The sequence below is a fragment of the Globicephala melas genome, chromosome 16, assembly GCF_963455315.2.
Source record: "Globicephala melas chromosome 16, mGloMel1.2, whole genome shotgun sequence".
NCBI lineage: Eukaryota > Metazoa > Chordata > Mammalia > Artiodactyla > Delphinidae > Globicephala > Globicephala melas.
The window spans coordinates 53,248,401-53,267,274 of record NC_083329.1 but is presented as its reverse complement, the minus strand read 5'-3'; the positions used below and the strand labels follow the sequence as shown (position 1 = coordinate 53,267,274).

The following is an 18,874-nucleotide window of genomic DNA, read 5'->3' as shown; positions in this document are numbered from 1 at the left end:
GGATCGGGGGCGGGGGGGCGCGCGGACAGGGGTTGATCGGAGGCGGGGTCCGGAAGAGGATGTGCTGCAAAGAGCAGAGGCGGGCGGAGCGGGGCGGGGTAGGACGAGCAGTTGAGAGCGGGGGCGCGCGAGGTGTGCAAGGTGCAGGATGGAGAGCAGGGAGCACCCGGGTAGGTGAACAGGGACGTGCAACCTAGAGGCTGTGAGGACGGGCTGCCGAAAAGGGGAATCGAGCGAGCGGGGCCGACAGGTGGGCGCATACTGGGAGAGAGAAAGGGCAGAGACTACCTATAGGTGAAGCCCCACAGCCTTACGCCAGAGAAGACTAGCTACCTGAGCAGCCTGGTATTTTCCCAGCTTAGCACCTTTGCATTTGCTGGTGACTTCTGCCTCGTTCCTGTCCACTGAAAAAAATCGCACATCTGAGAGCTGTGAGTTCAGTTTTATTTGGGGACTTAACTGAGGACTCTAGCCCTGGAGACAGCTGCTCTGACAACTCTGAGAAACTGCTTCTGCTTGGAAGAGGTAAGGGGGGAGGTCAGCATGTATGTGATTTTTGGAGAAGGAATACCTGCAATCAAACATATCTAGGTAAAAGGTCACTGCTAGCCACCAGGCACAGATAGCTTAATTATTTTAGTGCTTTTCTAAGTATGTGAAGATGGAAGAAATTGGGTTTATAAAATTTTCTCCTGGAAATTTCTATTTGAAGGTCTGTTCTGTCAATTTTCCCAGAGAGCAGAGTTCCACATTCCTGATCTCCACCCTGAACTCCTTCCAGGGTGTGTTAGTGACTCAACAACTGCAGTGGCTAATGACTTGAGCCTGGTGTAGCCAGCTGGCTGGGGACATTCTTTAGTTGGCATTCCTTTCAGAACAAGCACAGGTACCCCCACCTCCAGGAAGCCTTCTAGCCTTTGCCATTTGCGGTCTTCCCGGGGCTAGTGGTTTGTGCAGAGTCCTCAACTAGCATTTCCCATGGTCTGTTTCAATTTATGTGGGGCAGTGCTGGGCAGGAGATGCCTCGTTAACCATTAGTTGAGGTACTTAGTAAGTGCCAGTGTGGGCACTGACAAATGGAAGGGAGCATGAGCTCTTGCCTGGGCCCGCAAACATCAGAGCCCTCACTGCTTAAGTCAAGAAATATTTGCTGAGCAAGTACTGAGTGCCCAGCACTAAGGATGTGGTGTGAACAAAGACAATCCCTATACTTAGCACCCCGCTTACTGAATGCAGGGCCATGAGCAAGGAGGTCCAGTATAAGCAGACGCTCAGAGGAGCCCTGGGAAACTGAAAAATAGCCCCCTCCTCACTGGTGGGTGTGGCTTGATTTGGTGGGGAGTGGGCTATAAAATGCACCCCTTTGGTTCCTCCCTCTCCAGGCTTCACATGGTGGCTGTTTTTTTCTGGCTCTGCTGTTTTCACATCAAGTCTTAGTGACGGTCAGGTCAGTGTATTTTGTTGAGACCAGTGTTGAAAATGTGCAGATGCTCTCTCCGGAAAGGGTTTGCCACACCTACTGCAGTGTGGCAGCCACCAAGGACCAGGCAGTGAAGACGCTTCCTGGGAATGCAGAGTTGGTGATTCCGCCCTCTGGGAAGGGCAGTTCTACTGTGATAAAGGCAGAGGACATCTGTAACTGTGTGTCACCTGGGGATTTTGTTAAAATGCAGACTCTCAATCTGTAAGTCTGAGGTGGGACCTGAGAATCTGCATTTCAACAACCTCCAGTTGAAGCAGTGCTGCTGACAGTGGACCACACTTTGAGTAGAAGGGGTGTGGAAGACAGTTTATTCAGGTGCATTGGTTCAGGTGGGCCCCAGATTGGCAGAAGGAGCCACCACACATCCCATCCCCACCCTCCACCATTACCCCAAACGTAGTGACTTTAAACACTCATTTATGATCTTACAGTTTTTGAAGTTTGAAATCGAAGATGAATTTTACAGGGCTAAAACCAAAGTATCAGCAGGGCTGGCTCCTTCTGGAGGCTTTAGGAGAGAATCTATTTCCTTAACTTTTCCAGCTTCTGGAGGCTACCCACACTCCTTGGCTCGTGGCCCTGAATCACATCACCTTTTCTCCCCCTGCTTCCATCACCACATCTCCTTCTACCCTGTCTGACTTTACTGTGTCCCTCTTATAAAGACCCCTGGGATTACATTGTGCCTACCCGGATAATCCAGTAAAATTTCCCTCAAGCAAAATGCTTAATTTAATCACATCTGCAAAGTCCCCTTTGCCATATAAGGTAACATATTTCATAGGTTCCAGGTATTAGGATGTGGACACTTTGGAAAGTCATTATTCAGCCCTACCACACTGTGTATTTTCTAAGGACAAGGACATTTTCTTGCTTACTCATATTTCAATTACCAAAACCAGGAATTTTACCCCGATACAATTCTATTATGTAATCTACAATTCACATTCGGTATTTCCAACAACGTCCTTTACAGAATTCTATTTTCTGGTCCAGATCCAACCCAGGATCATGTGTTGCATGTAGTTGTGATGGCTGTTTAGGCTCCTTTGATCTGGACTGGGGCCTCATCTTTTTTTATTTTTATTATTATTTTTTTAATATTTTGGCCACACCGCACAGCTTGCAGATCTCAGTTCCCCGACCAGGGATCAAACCCAGGCCACAGCAGGGACAGCACAGCACCGACTACTAACCACTAGGCCACCAGGGAACTCCTGGCCTCATCTTTTTTTGTCTTTCATGATCTTGACATTTTTAAGAGTACAGGCCAGTTGTAGACTGTCTCTCAGTTTGGCTTTGTTTGATGTTTCCTCAATTAGATTCTAGTTTTGCATTTGGAGCAGGAATCTACAGAAATGTATTATGTCCTTCTAAGCAGTGCATCGCATCAGGAGACACATGATGTTATTTTGTCCCTTTACTGGTGATGTTTACTTTGATCAATTGGTTAACGTTGTGTCGGCCAGGTTTCACCACTGTAAAGTTTCCATGTTTACTTTGGAATTAATCCATAATTTGTGGGGAGAAACTTTGAGAATATATATAAATATCCTATTCCTTGTCAAATATTCACCAAGTTTTAGTGCTCATTGATAGCTGCTTCAGTTATATTATGATGGTTTCAAAATGTTTCTTTAACTGCATTATTCTTTCCACATTTATTAGTTGGCATTCTACTTTAAGAAAGAACTTACCTGCTCTCCCATTCACTTGTTTATTCCTACATGGACTCATGGATTCTTATTTTATTCAATTGGTTATAATCCATTACAGTCATTATTAATTCTGGTGGCCAAATTGCACCAGGTTTGGCTAGTAGCAGCCCCTTCAAGCTGGCTCCTGTGTCCCCAACCATTTTATTTTTTAGCATTTCCTTTCTGGGACAACAAAACATTCCAGGGTTATTAGACATTTCCTGCCCTGATCTTGGAATTAGTCATTTCTCCAAGGAACCTTGATTCTTTTTAAGTGGTGAAGCCTATTTAAAAGCAAATTCTAATGGAATTTTACTCAGCCATAAAAGAACGAAATTGAGTTATTTGCAGTGAGGTGGATGGACCTAGAGACTGTCATACAGAGTGAAGGAAGTCAGAAAGAGAAAAACAAATACCGTATGCTAACACACATATATGGAATCTAAAAAAAAAAGGTTCTGAAGAACCTAGGTGCAGGACAGGAATAAAGACGCAGACGTAGAGAATGGACTTGAGGACACGGGGAGGGGGAAGGGTAAGCTGGGATGAAGTGAGAGAGTGGCATGGACATATATACACTACCAAACGTAAAATAGATAGCTTGTGGGAAGCAGCCACATAGCACAGGGAGATCAGCTCGTGCTTTGTGACCACCTGGAGGGGTGGGATAGGGAGGGTGGGAGGGAGATGCAAGAGGGAGGAGATATGGGGATATATGTATATGTATAGCTGATTCACTTTGTTATACAGCAGAAAGTAACACACCATTGTAAAGCAATTGTACTCCAATAAAGATGTTAAAAATAAATAAATAAAAGCAAGTTCTGTGGGGAAGGGATGGATTGGGAGTTTGGGGTTAGCAGATGCAAACTGTTATATATAGAATGGATAAACAACAAGGTCCTACTGTATAGCACAGGGAACTATATTCAATATCCTGTGATAAACCATAATGGAAAAGAACATAAAGAAGAATACATATATATGTATAACTGAATCACTTTGCCATACATCAGAAATTAACACAACATTGTAAATCAACTATGCCTCAATTTTTTTAAAAAAGCAAATTCTGTGTGTTCGTTGCTACTGAGGTGTTTTTGCTTCTAGGCGTTTGCAGTGGAAGGAGCTGGGAATTTTTTTTTCTGTATTCGTATCTATCTATCTACTTATCTTTCCCTTCTTAAACTGAAAAATGCCTCCAGAAAATGTTAGGAATTGATCTAAGCCTTTATTATTTACTTTATTATTAGCTCTTTTGGAGTTAAAATATGTCAGCTTCAGGAGCATAGAGATGTTCAGGCATAGGCTGGGTGCCAGGCCATTTCATGTCACAATCTTCCACTGTAACAGCTAATATTTATTAAACATGTACTGCACGCCGGGCTATGTGCTTCACATGGATTTATTATCTCTTTTAATCCTCACAGTTATGAGATACATATTTTTGTTATTCTGTTCCACAGATCAGGAAACTGAGGCTCAGAGAGACTTAGTAAGTTGCTGAAGATCACACAGCTAATAAAAAGCAGAGCCAGGACTGGAACTTGGTCTGTCTGATCTCAAATTCTACATTCCTACTGCTACACTACACCTCCACTCCTAACTTATGGTTTAACTCAGGCTTCATTCCCTCCAATTCTTGACATCTGATTAAGAGTAAATCCAGGGGCTCAACTCAACCTAAAGTAGTTTCTTGCTTAAGCAATAGAAAATGGAATATTTTCTAGCTACAGTGCTGGGCATTCTCCGTCCCTCTCCTCCTCAGGGCTTCTCAATGGTCCGTTGTGAAATAGATAAGCCTGTCTTATCTATGTCAGAGATGACTGTAGCTCCCAACCTCACAATAGTGCAGCTTGCTGGGTGCTCAGAGCCCCTCCTGGGCCCTCCTGCCTGCTCAGTTATTTCCTCCCTAGTCAAGGGTAGAGTCGTGTAGTGGAGGCCTTAGCCTCTTTTAAGCACCAATCCACCAAGCTCCTCTCAGGCCTGATGAGCCCCGGGACCTATTTACTGACCTGGGAGAGCTGGAGAGCTTTAGAAAAATGTCCATTTGAATGTAAGAGCTATTGGCAAGTACTTATGTATTTATTGGTTCTTTGGGGAAGGATGGGCTCCAGAAACATCTCATATTTGTCCTGAAATGAACCTGCGTTGGTTAGAATGTGTCTATTTTTTATGTCCAATTAGATTTGTGAAATAGTGTGACCCTGCTTGACGTTTTCCAAACCCACCAGGATGGAAAGCGAATACCTGAAGAGGTGCTTTGGAAATTGCCTGGCTCAGGCGCTGGCAGAAGTGGCAAAGGTTCAGCCCAGTGACCCCATAGAGTACCTGGCTCACTGGCTTTATCATTACAAGAAAACGGCGATGGCAAAAGAAAAGGTGTGTGTGCGCACAGGGTCGACTTGGGGAGGGCTTTCAGCTTTCCCAGAGGAATTTGAAATCCAAGGCACCACGCTGGAGCTGGCCTGGGGAGTGTCATGGTTTATTCCACTTTTGAGGATGGCTTAGGCCCAGATATCCCTGAAGTATAGGGAGTCTGGGGGCTGAAGAGAGAATCCAACTCAGAGGAGTTGTGGGGTTGGTGGGTTTGGAGATACTAGCAGATTGAAGCTAGTTAGTTACAGGAGCAAAGTCAGGAGGGCTCAAGGGCCCGGGGCCTGTCCTGGGAGGGTCCCTGCTTCCGAGGACTGACCTTATTCTACTCTGTCATATCGCCCCAGGATAGGCAAGAGAAGATCCAACTGCAAAAAGAATATGAAAATAGCCTCAAAGAAACCAGAGTGACAGAAATGCTGATGCAAGAAGAGTGTGAGATTCAACAGAAGTGTGAAAAGCGTCATCCCGTGGTGGGTACCAGGAAACCTGCAAGACAGCTCAACCCTAGTGCACAGTGCCCTGAGGCTCCCAAAACCTACTTTTTCCTCCATGTTCATATGTTTGTATGTAAATCAATCTTATTGACAATCCTTGTCAATAAAATCCTTGTAATGAATAAAGAAAATGCTTAAAGGCAATTCCACTTACGATGTCAGGGAATAAATTACATGTTACTGGTTTAAAAAATCAGATTTTAAGAAAAATCTAATGTGTCACTTGGAACATATATTTCTATACAAGATCCTTTGAATCCTTTTCAAACATTGCTCAATATTTTTCAGAAACCAAATATGGTTTCTAGTATATACTTCAGGTATATTATTTAATTTATTATATACTATTTACTTAAATATTTAATTTAATATATGCTGTTTATTTATGTATCAAGCCACAGATGTCTCCTCTGTGTTGCTCTAATAGCGGTCATTCACTTATTGAACTTGATATCTGGCATCTTTTTAACTATCACTCTGTCCTGTGCATGAAAATCTTTAATGTAGTCCTATACAATTTACTAGCTTTTGCTAGTTTCAAAGCCACCTTTGATGAAGACATGAAAATATTAAGCTTATGTACATTTATATCAATATTCTCAGATTTCCTCATAATAGATTTATATTTTTAAGTCTGGATGTTTTATAAATAAATCAAAAGAAAGATAGTTTCCTACTACAGTCTGAAAATAGTAGTTGAACCAACTCTCCCTCAGGAACAGTTCATTCTTGGAACAGTTGTTGGGAGATGATAGAATTGAGATCATTAAGCAAAAGTTGTCATCGTCACCTTGCTGCCCACTCTAATCCTTTTCTAACACCATGCTTCACTGTTAATAGAAATATAAATATATAAGGCAGGGAAAGACTCCCAAAACTCTACCCTGGTTTTATGATGCCTTTATTAAAGAACACTTTGTTCACATCAACCTTTTTAATTGTCCCTTTGTGTTACACTCAGGAGATTTTATACCCTGAAGCAGTATTTCTTAGCAAGATCCGGATGAGTAAAAGGTTTGCTCTTCTTTTGCCAAGTATGAGACAATCAGCGATTGTAAGGGAAGTTGAGAAATGAGAGCCAGCCTGATGCCTGCACTATGTGCAAGTTCTCAGCTTTAGAAAAGAATTCATGGGCAAATTGTGGTTATGGACATCGATTCCCTTTGTTAGAAGGAAATAAAGGGAACCCGACAGTGATGTAAAACAAAGCTTATTGCTTACTGGCAAGGGAGAGCCATATCTTCCAAGAGCAAGTTGCTCTCCTAGTATAAATTGAAAGAGCTAGATAAAGGGCAAAGAGGTGGAGGTACATCAAATAAGATGAGATTCTAACTTCTGGTTTCTTGTTGGCTCAAGGTGAATAGCAAATTATTCCTTGCTACTGTCATCTTTAGATTTCATCACCAGAGCTTTAAAACTTATCTGAAATAGCCCCAGGATAGGTTGCACAGGATTTCAGCAGGCCTGCTGATTTAGCTGATGGGCTTTTACGCCTATACTAAAAGCTTTGCAAGATTTTCCTTAATATCTTAAAACCATCATTGCTTTTAGTACCCCAGATTGAATACTGCTGGTCCGGTGGATGTGTCCAAAGGGGAGTAGAAACAGCACTATGTGTGGTAGAGATCATACTTAATTATGGGAATCAAGAAGGGACTCACAGAGGAGATAACATTTGAGTCAGACCTAGAAGAAAGCTGGCAGAAGTTGCCCTTGTAGTGATTTCTCTTCATTAAGCAGAGGCAGCTTTGAGTAAGTAAACCATTATTCTGTTTCTAAGTCTGAAAGCAATCCCTTTGATATAAAGATCTGGGCCATACAGGTGTTTTAGAAATAAATTTTTATGGAAACAATACATAGATTTGCTGCATAGATTCATAGCACTTTGGAGTTAGAAGGTCTTAGAGATCATGTGGGCAAGTACTCCACAGACCTCGCTGCAGTGCCCCACAGGGTCCACTGTTGAGTGGAAAATGGACAAAGATGGGGTAGAGATGGCCAGTAGAGCTCAAGCTCCAATCTTCCTACCTCACCAGGGACTGCAGTTACATGGATGCTTGCTATCATCTCATAGGTCACTGAGACTGCATTCGTTTTTTCCATCTTTTTTCCTCTGTGCTCCAGTTTGGATACTTTCCATTGATGTGTCTTCAAGCTAACTGATCCGTTCTCCTGCAATGTCCAATCCTATTTAGGAATTCAATGAATTTTTTTCATTTCAGATATTTTCTCAATTCTAGAATTTGTCTGGTTCCTTTCTATGATTTCCATTTTCTCTGCTGATATACCCTATCTTTTCACTCATTATGGCCATTTTTCTCCTTTCAATTTTAAAAAATATTTATAATCACTGTTTTAAGTTCTTGTCTGCCAGTCTCATCGTCTTTGTCATTTTGAGGTCTCTTTCTATTAAATACTTTTTCTCTGGATTATGGTTCACATTTTCCTACTTCTTCACATGTCTAGTAATTATTACTTGTATGCTAAACATTGTAGATGATACTTCATGGGGCATCTAGATTGTGTAGTGTTCCTTTAAAAGGTGTTGAATTTTGTTCTGTCAGGCAGTTACATTATTGGTGAGTTATCTTGATCCAATTAGATTTGTTTCATGCTTTGCTGGATTAGGTCTTTTTCAGTTTTGTTCAGTCTTGGGCATGAAAATGGCAATATTGTATTCTTGCCATGCCCAGTATGTTTAGTCTCTGCTAATGACTGTTTTCTCTTCTGTTTTCTATTTAGCCACTGATATCTGTAGCGAGTTCCACAAAGAAGACCGTGTTCATGCAGGAGAACACAAAACCCCTTGAGAAGGAAGCCTTGAAGCAGGAATCCCTGCCAGGAATTTCCAGTATGATTCCAGGAATGCCTCAACAGACTCCTTCTTCAGAGCCATCTGTCCAGGTTGACTGGAACATTGAAACTTCACAAGACATAAATTACCAGGCTTTTTAGCATGAAATTGCTCCTGAAATGCATCCTAGCTCCACATCTCCTCCCTAGGTTATAGAAGGTGGATGATTCTAGTGATGCTTCTCTCAAAGCTGCAAGCTGAGAAAACGGCCAGCTAGAAGAGCTCTTACTTGAAGATGATTAACTATGTGGATTAAACCAAGATATGAGAGGCTGTGGAAGGAGATGTCTGCAGGGACTCTCCAGCCCAAGTCCTGTCCTGACAGCCATGAAAACCCCTTAATCATGGGAAGATTTGAACTACTTATAGGATAAAATAACTCATAATAAGGATTTAAAATAAGTAACCAGGGCCTCCCTGGTGGCGCAGTGGTTAAAAATCCTCCTGCCAATGCGGGGGACATGGGTTCAAGCCCTGGTCCAGGAAGATCCCACATGCCGTGGAGCAACTAAGCCTGTGCGTCACAACTACTGAGCCTGCGCTCTAGAGCCCGTGTGTCACAACTGCTGAGCCCACGTGCCACAGCTACTGAAGCCCGTGTGCCAAGAGCCCATCCTCTGCAACAAGAGAAGCCACGACAATGAGAAGCCCACGCACCGCAACGAAGAGTAGCTCCCATTCGCCACAACTAGAGAAAGCCCACGCGCAGCAATGAAGACCCAACACAGCCTAACTAAATAAATAAAATAGTTATTAAAAAAATAATAATAAGGAACTAAACTGATGAGACTTTTTCCTTTTGCTTTATCATTTTTTTTTTGGAGACTAGACAGTGAAAACACATCCATCTCATGTGTTCATATCTTAACTCTAGCTGAATTTTGCAATCAGGCCTCTTGGAGTGTTTATACATGTCCTTATTTTTGAAACAGCTCCAGTGACAGTAAAAGTTAGGAGTTTGACTTTTTTTTCAATTATTTTCTATCTGTATTCATGCAAATATCATCTATATGCTGATGGCTTGAGATTTATATCTTTAATCAGAATTTCCTTGAACTTGACTCCCTGTTTGACATTTCTCCTTGGATAACCAATGGACATCTCAAACCTAACTACAGTTGACGCTTGAACAACACAGAGCTCAATCCACATATAACTTATAGTTGGCCATCCATACCTGAGGTTCCTCCATACCCTGGGATTCAACCAACCACTGACTGTATAGTACTGTAGTATTTACTATTGAAAAGTATCCTCATGTGAGTGGACCTGGGCTGTTTGAAGCCATGTTGTTCAAGGATCAACTGCAATCCAAATGGAATCCTTTATATCCTCCCTGAATTGGTTTCTACCATTTTTTTTAATCTGCTCAGTCAAAACTTCTGGTGCCATCCTTGGCTCTACTCTTTTTTGTTAGCCCTAAATCTGGTCTGTTGGCTTTCCATTTAAAATAAAGACAGAATTCAACCACTTGAATGCATAAGCCACAATCATCTTTTGCCTAAATTATTACAATAGCCTGTTAACACCCTTGTTCTGCCCTTGACCTTTCTAGTCTATCCTCAACATTAAAGTCAGGATGATCTTGGTGAAACATTAAGTCAGATCATGTCTAATGAGCAGCTTCCCATCTCAGTCACAGAAACATTTAAGGCCCCTACCATGACCTACCAGACTATAAGAGTGATTCCCCGTCACTTTTTTACTCTCCGTATCGTTCTCTCCATGCCAGCTATGCCAACCTCCTGTTCTTCAAACATGCCAAGCATGGTTCAATCTCAGAACTTTTACTTTCTCTTCTCTCCACTTGGAAAGCTCCCATCTCCCCATACCCCTGGATAAATCTCTAGGTCCATACCTAGAGATTAAGTGAAGTTAAGTCAGATAGAGAAAGACAAACATCAGATGATATCACTTATATGTGGAATCTAAAATATGACCCAGGAGCTTCCCTGGTGACACAGCGGTTAAGAATCCGCCTGCCAACACAGGGGACATGGGTTCGAGCCCTGGTCCAGGAAGATCCCACATGCCACAGAGCAACTAAGCCTGTGCACCACAACTACTGAGCCCACGTGCCACAACTACTGAAGCCCATGCACTTAGAGCCGTGTTCTGCAACAAGAGAAGCCACCGCAATGAGAAGCCCATGCACCACAATGAAGAGTAGCCCCCACTTACCGCAACTAGAGAAAGCCCGCGTGCAGCAGCTAAGACACAAGGCAGCCAAAAATAAATAAATAAATTTATTAAAAAAAAAAAAAGAATTGCCTCCTTCTAAAAAAAAATAAAAGTAAATAAATAAATGTAAAAATGATTAGACCTACTGGTTCCTAGTGAAAAAGTATTAAATCCTAGGTCAGGGATGGGTTATAGGACTAGATCTCAGTTATGGGTTATAGGAAAAGGGCCTCAGGCATGGACTTAACGCCTTCAGGATGTTGTGGCCACACAGCAAGAAGGCATGAAGAGGTTTATTACTCACATAATGAGGCTTCCGGGCTTCCCAAAACAGGTTTGAAAATGGCTTAAGACAGCTAGGAAAGGAGACGGGCTTGGGGTTTGTATTGTGTTTAGGGGAGGGGCCCAGGTAGGAGCTACCATACATGGGGAGGGGCTTGTGTGGTTTGAAACTCCTGCTGTGCCAAAGTTGGGAGCACCTGAGCTTATCAGCTGGCCCGGTGATGCCAGGCACAAGGAGAAGAGAAAGAGTTGAAGCCAAAAGCTGTCAGAAGTCGAACATCAAAAAATGGAGCCAGGGATTTCCCTGGTGACACAGTGGTCAAGAATCCGCCTGCCAATGCAGGGAACACGGGTTCGAGCCCTGGTCCGGGAAGATCCCACAGGCCGCGGAGCAACTAAACCCACGCACCACAACTACTGAGCCTGCGCTCTAGAGCCCGCGAACCACAACTACTGAAGCCCGCGAGCCTAGAGCCTGTGCTCCGCAACAAGAGAAGCCACCACAATGAGAAGCCAGCACACCTCAACAAAGAGTAGGCCCCCGCTCGCCGCAACTAAAGAAAGCCCACGAGCAGCAACGAAGACCCAACGCAGGCAAAAAATAAATAAATAAATAAATTTACTAAAAAAAATGGAGCCAGACTCCACTACAGAGGGCAACCCTGGGAAACTTTGAGTGACCTTGACCTGCTCCATCTTTAGTAAAGCACTCCAGGCATGTGCTGAGGTCATTGCATCTAATTTGCACCTGGTGGGAAGGCATGCAGCCAGGCTTTCCAGAGTAGCTGAAAAAGGTCAGGGAATCCCAAAACCCCACACAGAGCAAACAGCTTTGTAGAAGACCTATTGGACTCCTTGGTGGGTCTGCAGCCCCTCAGTGGGAAGGTGAAGTCCAGGTAGTTTGTCCTCCATCTGGGAGCTGCTGTCTCCTGGACATCACAATCTGTGTGAGGGAAGTGTAACCTCTGCCTGCTTTAAAGGATTCCATGCTTTTTTGCCTTTGTTACATTATTTGGCTCCAATTTTGGATTATATCACTGGGCGGTGATAATTTAATCAATCTCTACCAATGTTCTTTACATTGACTTTTTTGTTGTTGTTTTATTACTAAAAACTTGTTACAGTGAACTTTCTTGTACACGTATCTGAGTAAATCTCCACTGATATATCTATGGATTGCTAAATCAAAAAAAAATTTGCATTTGGGGGGCAAAAGACAGGAATGAATAGACATTTCATCAGAGAGGATGGACACATGACAAATAAGCACATGAACATATGTCCAACATCAGTAGCCATTAGGGAAATGCAAATTAAAATCACAATGATATTACTACACATATGTCATAATGGCTAAAGTTAAAAGATAATGACAATACCAAATGTCAATGGCGAGGATGAGGAGAAACCAGGTCACTCACACTTTGCTGGTGGGAATGTAAAGTGATACAGTTACTCTGGAAAATCGTTTAGCAGTTTCTTATGAAACTAAGCATATAATTAATAGCCATACAGCCCAGCAATTGTACTCTTGGGCACATATCCCAGAAAAATTAAAACTTATGTTTACATATAAACCTTATGTGAGTGTTTATAAAAGCTTTATTTGTAATAGGCAAAAACTGGAAATAACCCAAGTATTCTTCAGTGGGTGAATAGTTAAACCAACTGTGGTACATTCATATCGTGGAATATTACTCAGCAGTAAAAAGGAATGAAATATTGATACATGAACAACTTGGATGAATCTGAAGGAAATTATGCTAAGTGTTTTTACATGCTATAGGAATCCACTTATATAACACTCTTGAAATGACAAAATTACAGAGATGCAGACTAGATTAGTGATTGCCAAGGCTTAGGGACAGGGGTTGGGGAAGGAGGGAGATGGATGTGGTTATAAAAGAGCAACAAGAGGAATTCTTGTGATGATAAAACTGTTTCATCTTTTGATTGTGGTGATAGATACACAAAGTTACATATCTGAAAAAAATTGCTTAGAATTAAACACACACATATACAAATAAGTACAGGTAAACAGGGGAAATCTGAACCAGACTGGTAAATTGTACCAATGTCAGTATCATAGTAGTCTATAGTTTTGCAAGATGTTACCTTTTGTACATGAGATCTCTCTATATTATTTCATACAACTGTATGTAAATCTATAATTATCTCAAAATTAAAAGTTTAAAATTTTAAAAGTTGTAAAATTCTTACCTTATGTACAGTCTATTTTCAAACATCCTCAATTATCCCCATAATGTAGTTTAACTTTTATTTATTTATTATTATTTATTTAAAAAATAAACTTTTATTTTTAATTGCAATCAATTTCACCAAGTTGTCATCTGGAAAGTCTAGACTAATTTACACTCCTACATGAAAATGGCCATTTCTTTATACTCTTGCTACACTGAGCTAGTTTTTTTGTTTTTTTTTTTTTTTGGTTGTGCTGGGTCTTAGTTACAACAGGTGGGCTCCTTAGTTGCAGCAGGTGGGCTTCTTAGTTGTGGCTCCAGGCTGAGCTAGTTATTTTACTTTTATTTTCGGCCAGTCATACATGAAAAATAGTAAAGTTCTTTATGTATATTCTGAATACTAAACACTTATCAGATATATGTTTTGCAAATACATACTGTTGTTATCCCCATTTTACCAGTGAAGAAACTGAGGCACAAAGACATTAGGTAGCCTGTCTGAGCCCATGTGGCTAGGAGTGGGTGAGCCAGTGTTCAAATCCCAATATTTTGGTTCCAAAGGGAGGGCTTGAGCTCACTCACCAGCACTGTCCTCAGAAAAGCAGGCTTAGAAACAAAGGGTTAAGGGCACTTGGCTCAGCAGCCTCATCCTCTCCCAGCTGAGATGGCTCTACCCTGCAGTCCAGGACAGACCAAGTCATGACTGGTTACCAGACTCTCACAGGCTTTCCCGGGGCTAGCCTGGCCCAGGGGTTGAAAATGGCAAAGTGAAATGACCAAGCCCTCTCCCCTCCGACACCCGGCAATGCCTGGAGGTCACTGCCAGCGCTTGTGCTGCCCCTTCTGATGCACACATTCTTTCTAAAGGGAGCTGAATGCCTTCACTCCGGTTAGAGTCTTTCTCGCCTCTCCCTCTAAGCTTACATTATGTGTCTCACCTCTGACCAGGCTTGCTTTGCTCTTGCTGAGCAATTGACAAGCAACTGAAGAAAGACTCTCTTATTTTCCTCACCCTCTAGTTCTTGTGGTTGGCAGCTTTCCTCACTTATCCTGTCTATTGATCAAGAGCAGCTGTGATGGACAGAAGCAGTAAGGGATTCAGTGTTGAGTGCATGGGAAACTTCAATGACCACAGTAACGGGCCAGTGCAGGGGGACATGACGGCATAAACAAAAGCAGGTGAACGACACCACAAAGAGCATTTCAGAGCAGGAGAAGGGCACGTGCAAAGGCACAAAGACAGGAGTGAAGACTCTGAAGCATAAGCAGGGTGTGTGTGAGGAGCTGCCAGAGAGGCTCAGGGTGCAGGGAAAGGGCTGGATCCTAGAGGAATCTACAGTGAGTGGGAGAGAAGTCCAAAACGGCTTCCAGCTTTTATTTGTTTAGGGGGAAATTAAGGGGCTGAGTAAATTCACCCCAAAATAATGTCTGCTTTTGAAGGGACTTTAAAATCAGGACGTCTCCCAAAGAGCTAGAGTCTAGGATGGAGCACATCTTCCCCCGAAGGGTATGTGCTCATCAGACTTTCCATACCCTTCAAAAGGGAATATGGAAATTCCCACTTTCCACTCAGTTTCATTCCTCCACACATGTTTAAAGAAAGAAAGGGACATAGTTTAAAAGCATGATCTTCATTGTCAGTAATAATATCTGACTTATGTTGGACGTTGAATATGAGCCGGGCACTATGCTAAGTGCTTAATTGCATTCCCTCATTTACATCTCACAATACTCCACAAGTTGGATACTTGAATAATCCCCATGTTATGGATGAGGAAACAAGTTAGGTTCGGAAGCTGATGGCTGGCCCAAGGTCAGACAGCAAGGCAGTGGCACTCGGGTCTGTCTGTCAGGAGCCCACACACTTGACTGCCAGGCGGTGCTGCCTAATGCTTTCTAATGAAGGAATTTTAATTCCTCTGTCAGTGGATATTTTGCTTCAAGTCAACTACAGTCTTTTTTTTTTTTTTTTTTTGCGGTACGCGGGCCTCTCACTGTTGTGGCCTCTCCCGTTGCGGAGCACAGGCTCCGGACGCGCAGGCTCAGTGGCCATGGCTCACGGGCCCAGCCGCTCCGTGGCATGTGGGATCTTCCCGGACCGGGGCACGAACCCGTGTCCCCTGCATCGGCGGGCGGACTCTCAACCACTGCGCCACCAGGGAAGCCCAATTACAGTCTTTTTCTTACCTCTCAGATGAAATCAAATCTTCAAAGAGCTTTCAAATGATCATTTTCATCCGGAAGCGTTTAACCTCACTCATTCATATTTTATTGTCTTGATTATCAGCCAAAATTAACCAACTCTCTTAAGCATTTAAAATCCCAAGCAGGATACTTCAAAAATTCATGTTAGACCCTTTAGGGACACTGTGATAACCACATAAGTGATGAAGTCCATCACTAAAGCTCTTCCCAGTGACAGAGTAATACCATCCAGTGAAAATATTCTTTTGAATAACTAGTACCTAGTAATATCATTGTTATATTTTTATGCAAATTGTAAATTTTTTCAAAAGGTTGAATAATATCTTGTGGGGTGGAATAAATCTCACTTTTCTATCTTTGGAAAGAGAACACGAAGAATGACTTTGGGGGAACGAATGCAAAACCTGTGATGTCACAACCAGATATTTTCAGAATTTGAGAATGAAATGGCTTAAATCAACTAAAAATGTGGTTCTAAGAAGACGCTTGTCAGCAAAGAAAAACTAGTGAGTGATTTTCTGGACAGGATTAAAATTTATGATGTGTATGAAGAGAGTTCAATGCTTACGGCAACAGTTCCTCAAGGAACAGCTCTGAACCCTGTTGCATGTCTCATATTACTAAAGGGAAAGTTCTCTGGGTCTTTCTGTGTTCATGTTTGAGTTCTATTTGTCAAGAAGAAACTTCTTCTGATGCTTTTCAACAAAAGGCAAGTCCAAACGTCACAGATGGCAGAAAGTCCCATTAAGTGTTCCCAGAAAGCAGACTTTTGGAAGCCATGGTCAGAAGTCATCCTGACTCCCTAGTGTCAGGGATTTCTCAAAGAAATTATTAGAAAAGAAAAAAAAAGTTGGTTGCCATTGTCAAAAAGGATGACCTCCAGGACTAAAAAGATAGCAACCAAAGATGTTGTCTAAAAATATTACACTCATAGATAAGTTTAGCTAAAGTGAAATGGAATTATCAAAAATTTCAGGAGAAATACAGTTCACAGATACCGGTTATCGGGGCAAAAATTGCTCCACAAGAGGCACCAGAAAAGAAAAGTCCACATACATAATGCCAAGAAGGGAGAAACTGGTCAGGAATCATTGCGCCTAATGATGAAGCACAAGTCTATTTTAAGCCAGACTGCAATAATTCCCTACAGCCCAAAAAAAGTCACCACTGGGGACGTATGCCAAGACCATAACGCGCCAGAATGAATTACCTCCAGATCATTTGTCTGAAAAACTAACTACATGGACAAAACTAGCTGAGGAGAGACTTTGCAAGAATTATCACTAGGGGAGATAAATTCTGCAGATGAGCCTGGCTAAGGAAAATCTTCATGAATAATGGCCAATAGAAAGCAATTTCATGAGAACAGTTAGCCAGGGGAAAAATTCCTCAATATTCATCACTGTCACAATCAGTGTATAAAACCAGTGTTTATGAGATGCCTCAAAAATCAGTTGCTGGCCTTAGAAAGAGAAGTTTCCATCAAGAGGATTGGCCAGAACAGATGTTCAGAAAAGTCATACAGAAAAATAACGCCCAAAGGTCAAGATGTTTAGAATAAAACCCTCAAAAGAGGCAGGATCTGAAGAATGGTTTGTTGACTCAATGAGAAATGATAAAGTCCTTGAGGGACTTCCCTGGTGGCGCAGTGGTTAAGAATTTGCCTGCCAATGCAGGGGACATGGGTTTGAGCCCTGGTCCGGGAAGATCCCACATGCCGAGGAGCAACTAAGCCCGTGAGCCACAATTACTGAGCTGACACTCCACACCTACTGAAGCCCGCATTCCTAGAGCCCATGCTCTGCAACAAGAGAAGCCACCACAATGAGAAACCCATGCACTGCAACGAAGAGTAGCCCCCGGTCGTCGCAAATAGAGAAAGCCTGCGCTACAAACTACAAACTACAGACACCCAACGCAGCCAAAAATAAATTAATTAATTAAAAAAAAAAAAGAGAGAGAGAGAAAGAAAACCTTGAAATCTGGAGAAATTTAACAATTGTTTAAGGGCAAGCCCCAGGGCAGAGGTTGTTAGGGTTATTCCTCAGAACAGTCAGTAGTCAGGTTTACTGAAGGGGTTCTGCGGGGTGATATTCCTGAGAACATGCCTTGGGGTACATTAGTATTCATCACTAGATCCCTTCAACACAAAACATCAAAAGCATTATCATTGTCATGGGTAAAGCTACCAAACCAAATAAAGAACCTTAAATAAAGAACAAATTTCTCAGCAAATGTCATCACAAATAATAGTAAGTAAGTCTAGTCAAATAATGCCATCTGGAGATTAAAAAAAAAAGGTTCAAGCATATGATTAGTCAGGATAAAAATCTTGCAAGCAATTCTTTAGGAGAGGAACCAGTAATTCATACTTTGAGCCAGGAGCTTCTCCCCAGCAAATGCTGTCAGAAAATCTATGGAGAGGATCCAACTCAGTGAAGTTCCCTGGCAAACACGATTCAAAGGAAGAAAATCTTTAGAAACAGGTAGTCAAGAGAAAACATCTTAGGAATTGGGAGTAGTTTGGAGCAAGGCTGAGCTGACACGAGCTCATGATGCCATATGTTTGTAGCCCATCAGAAAGAAGTACTCTGCACATTCTCTGCTGCAGAAATGACCGCTCCTGAGGTAAACTCCGTTATCTCAATTCATTTCTTTTCAGAAAAAACAGATAGCCAAGGTAAAGTAAATCCAGGCCAAGTAGTTCCACAGATGTCATCTTGTAGTGCAAACCCTGTAGTCAGTGTCACCCAAGCTAAAGCTTTAGGTCTTCCTTTTGTATTCTATGACCCATTTCTGGAAAGCCATGAAGGCATGAACATTTTCTCCACTTCAAGTTTAATTTACTTGCCTTTAGTGATTCAAAAGAAATCTTTTCAGAAGTTTTCACGAGAGGTAACTCCAGACTAAGGTTAACAAAGCTGATAGATAACGGCAAACAGAAATGAAAGTCACAGCATCAGAGAATGAGGTCAGTCGGGATGAAGTACCTAACGGATAAATGAGAGGAGTGTAGCTCCTTCTCTCAGTGAATAATGGAGACAAAACAAAAAATAAAAAACTGATGATAAGATTGGCCAATTTCTACTTGATTTTCA

General features: G+C 42.1%; 1 protein-coding gene across 1 annotated transcript; it reads left to right on the top strand.

Moving 5' to 3' along the window:
• Nucleotides 1–58: 58 nt before the first annotated feature.
• Nucleotides 59–10,379, top strand: DYDC2 (DPY30 domain containing 2). Its single transcript, XM_030862754.2, has 4 exons — nucleotides 59–525; nucleotides 5,368–5,562; nucleotides 5,904–6,029; nucleotides 8,796–10,379. The coding sequence occupies exons 2-4, from the start codon at nucleotides 5,416–5,418 to the stop codon at nucleotides 9,006–9,008; spliced, it is 486 nt and encodes a 161-aa protein (XP_030718614.2). The 5' UTR covers nucleotides 59–525; nucleotides 5,368–5,415; the 3' UTR covers nucleotides 9,009–10,379.
• Nucleotides 10,380–18,874: the final 8,495 nt, after the last annotated feature.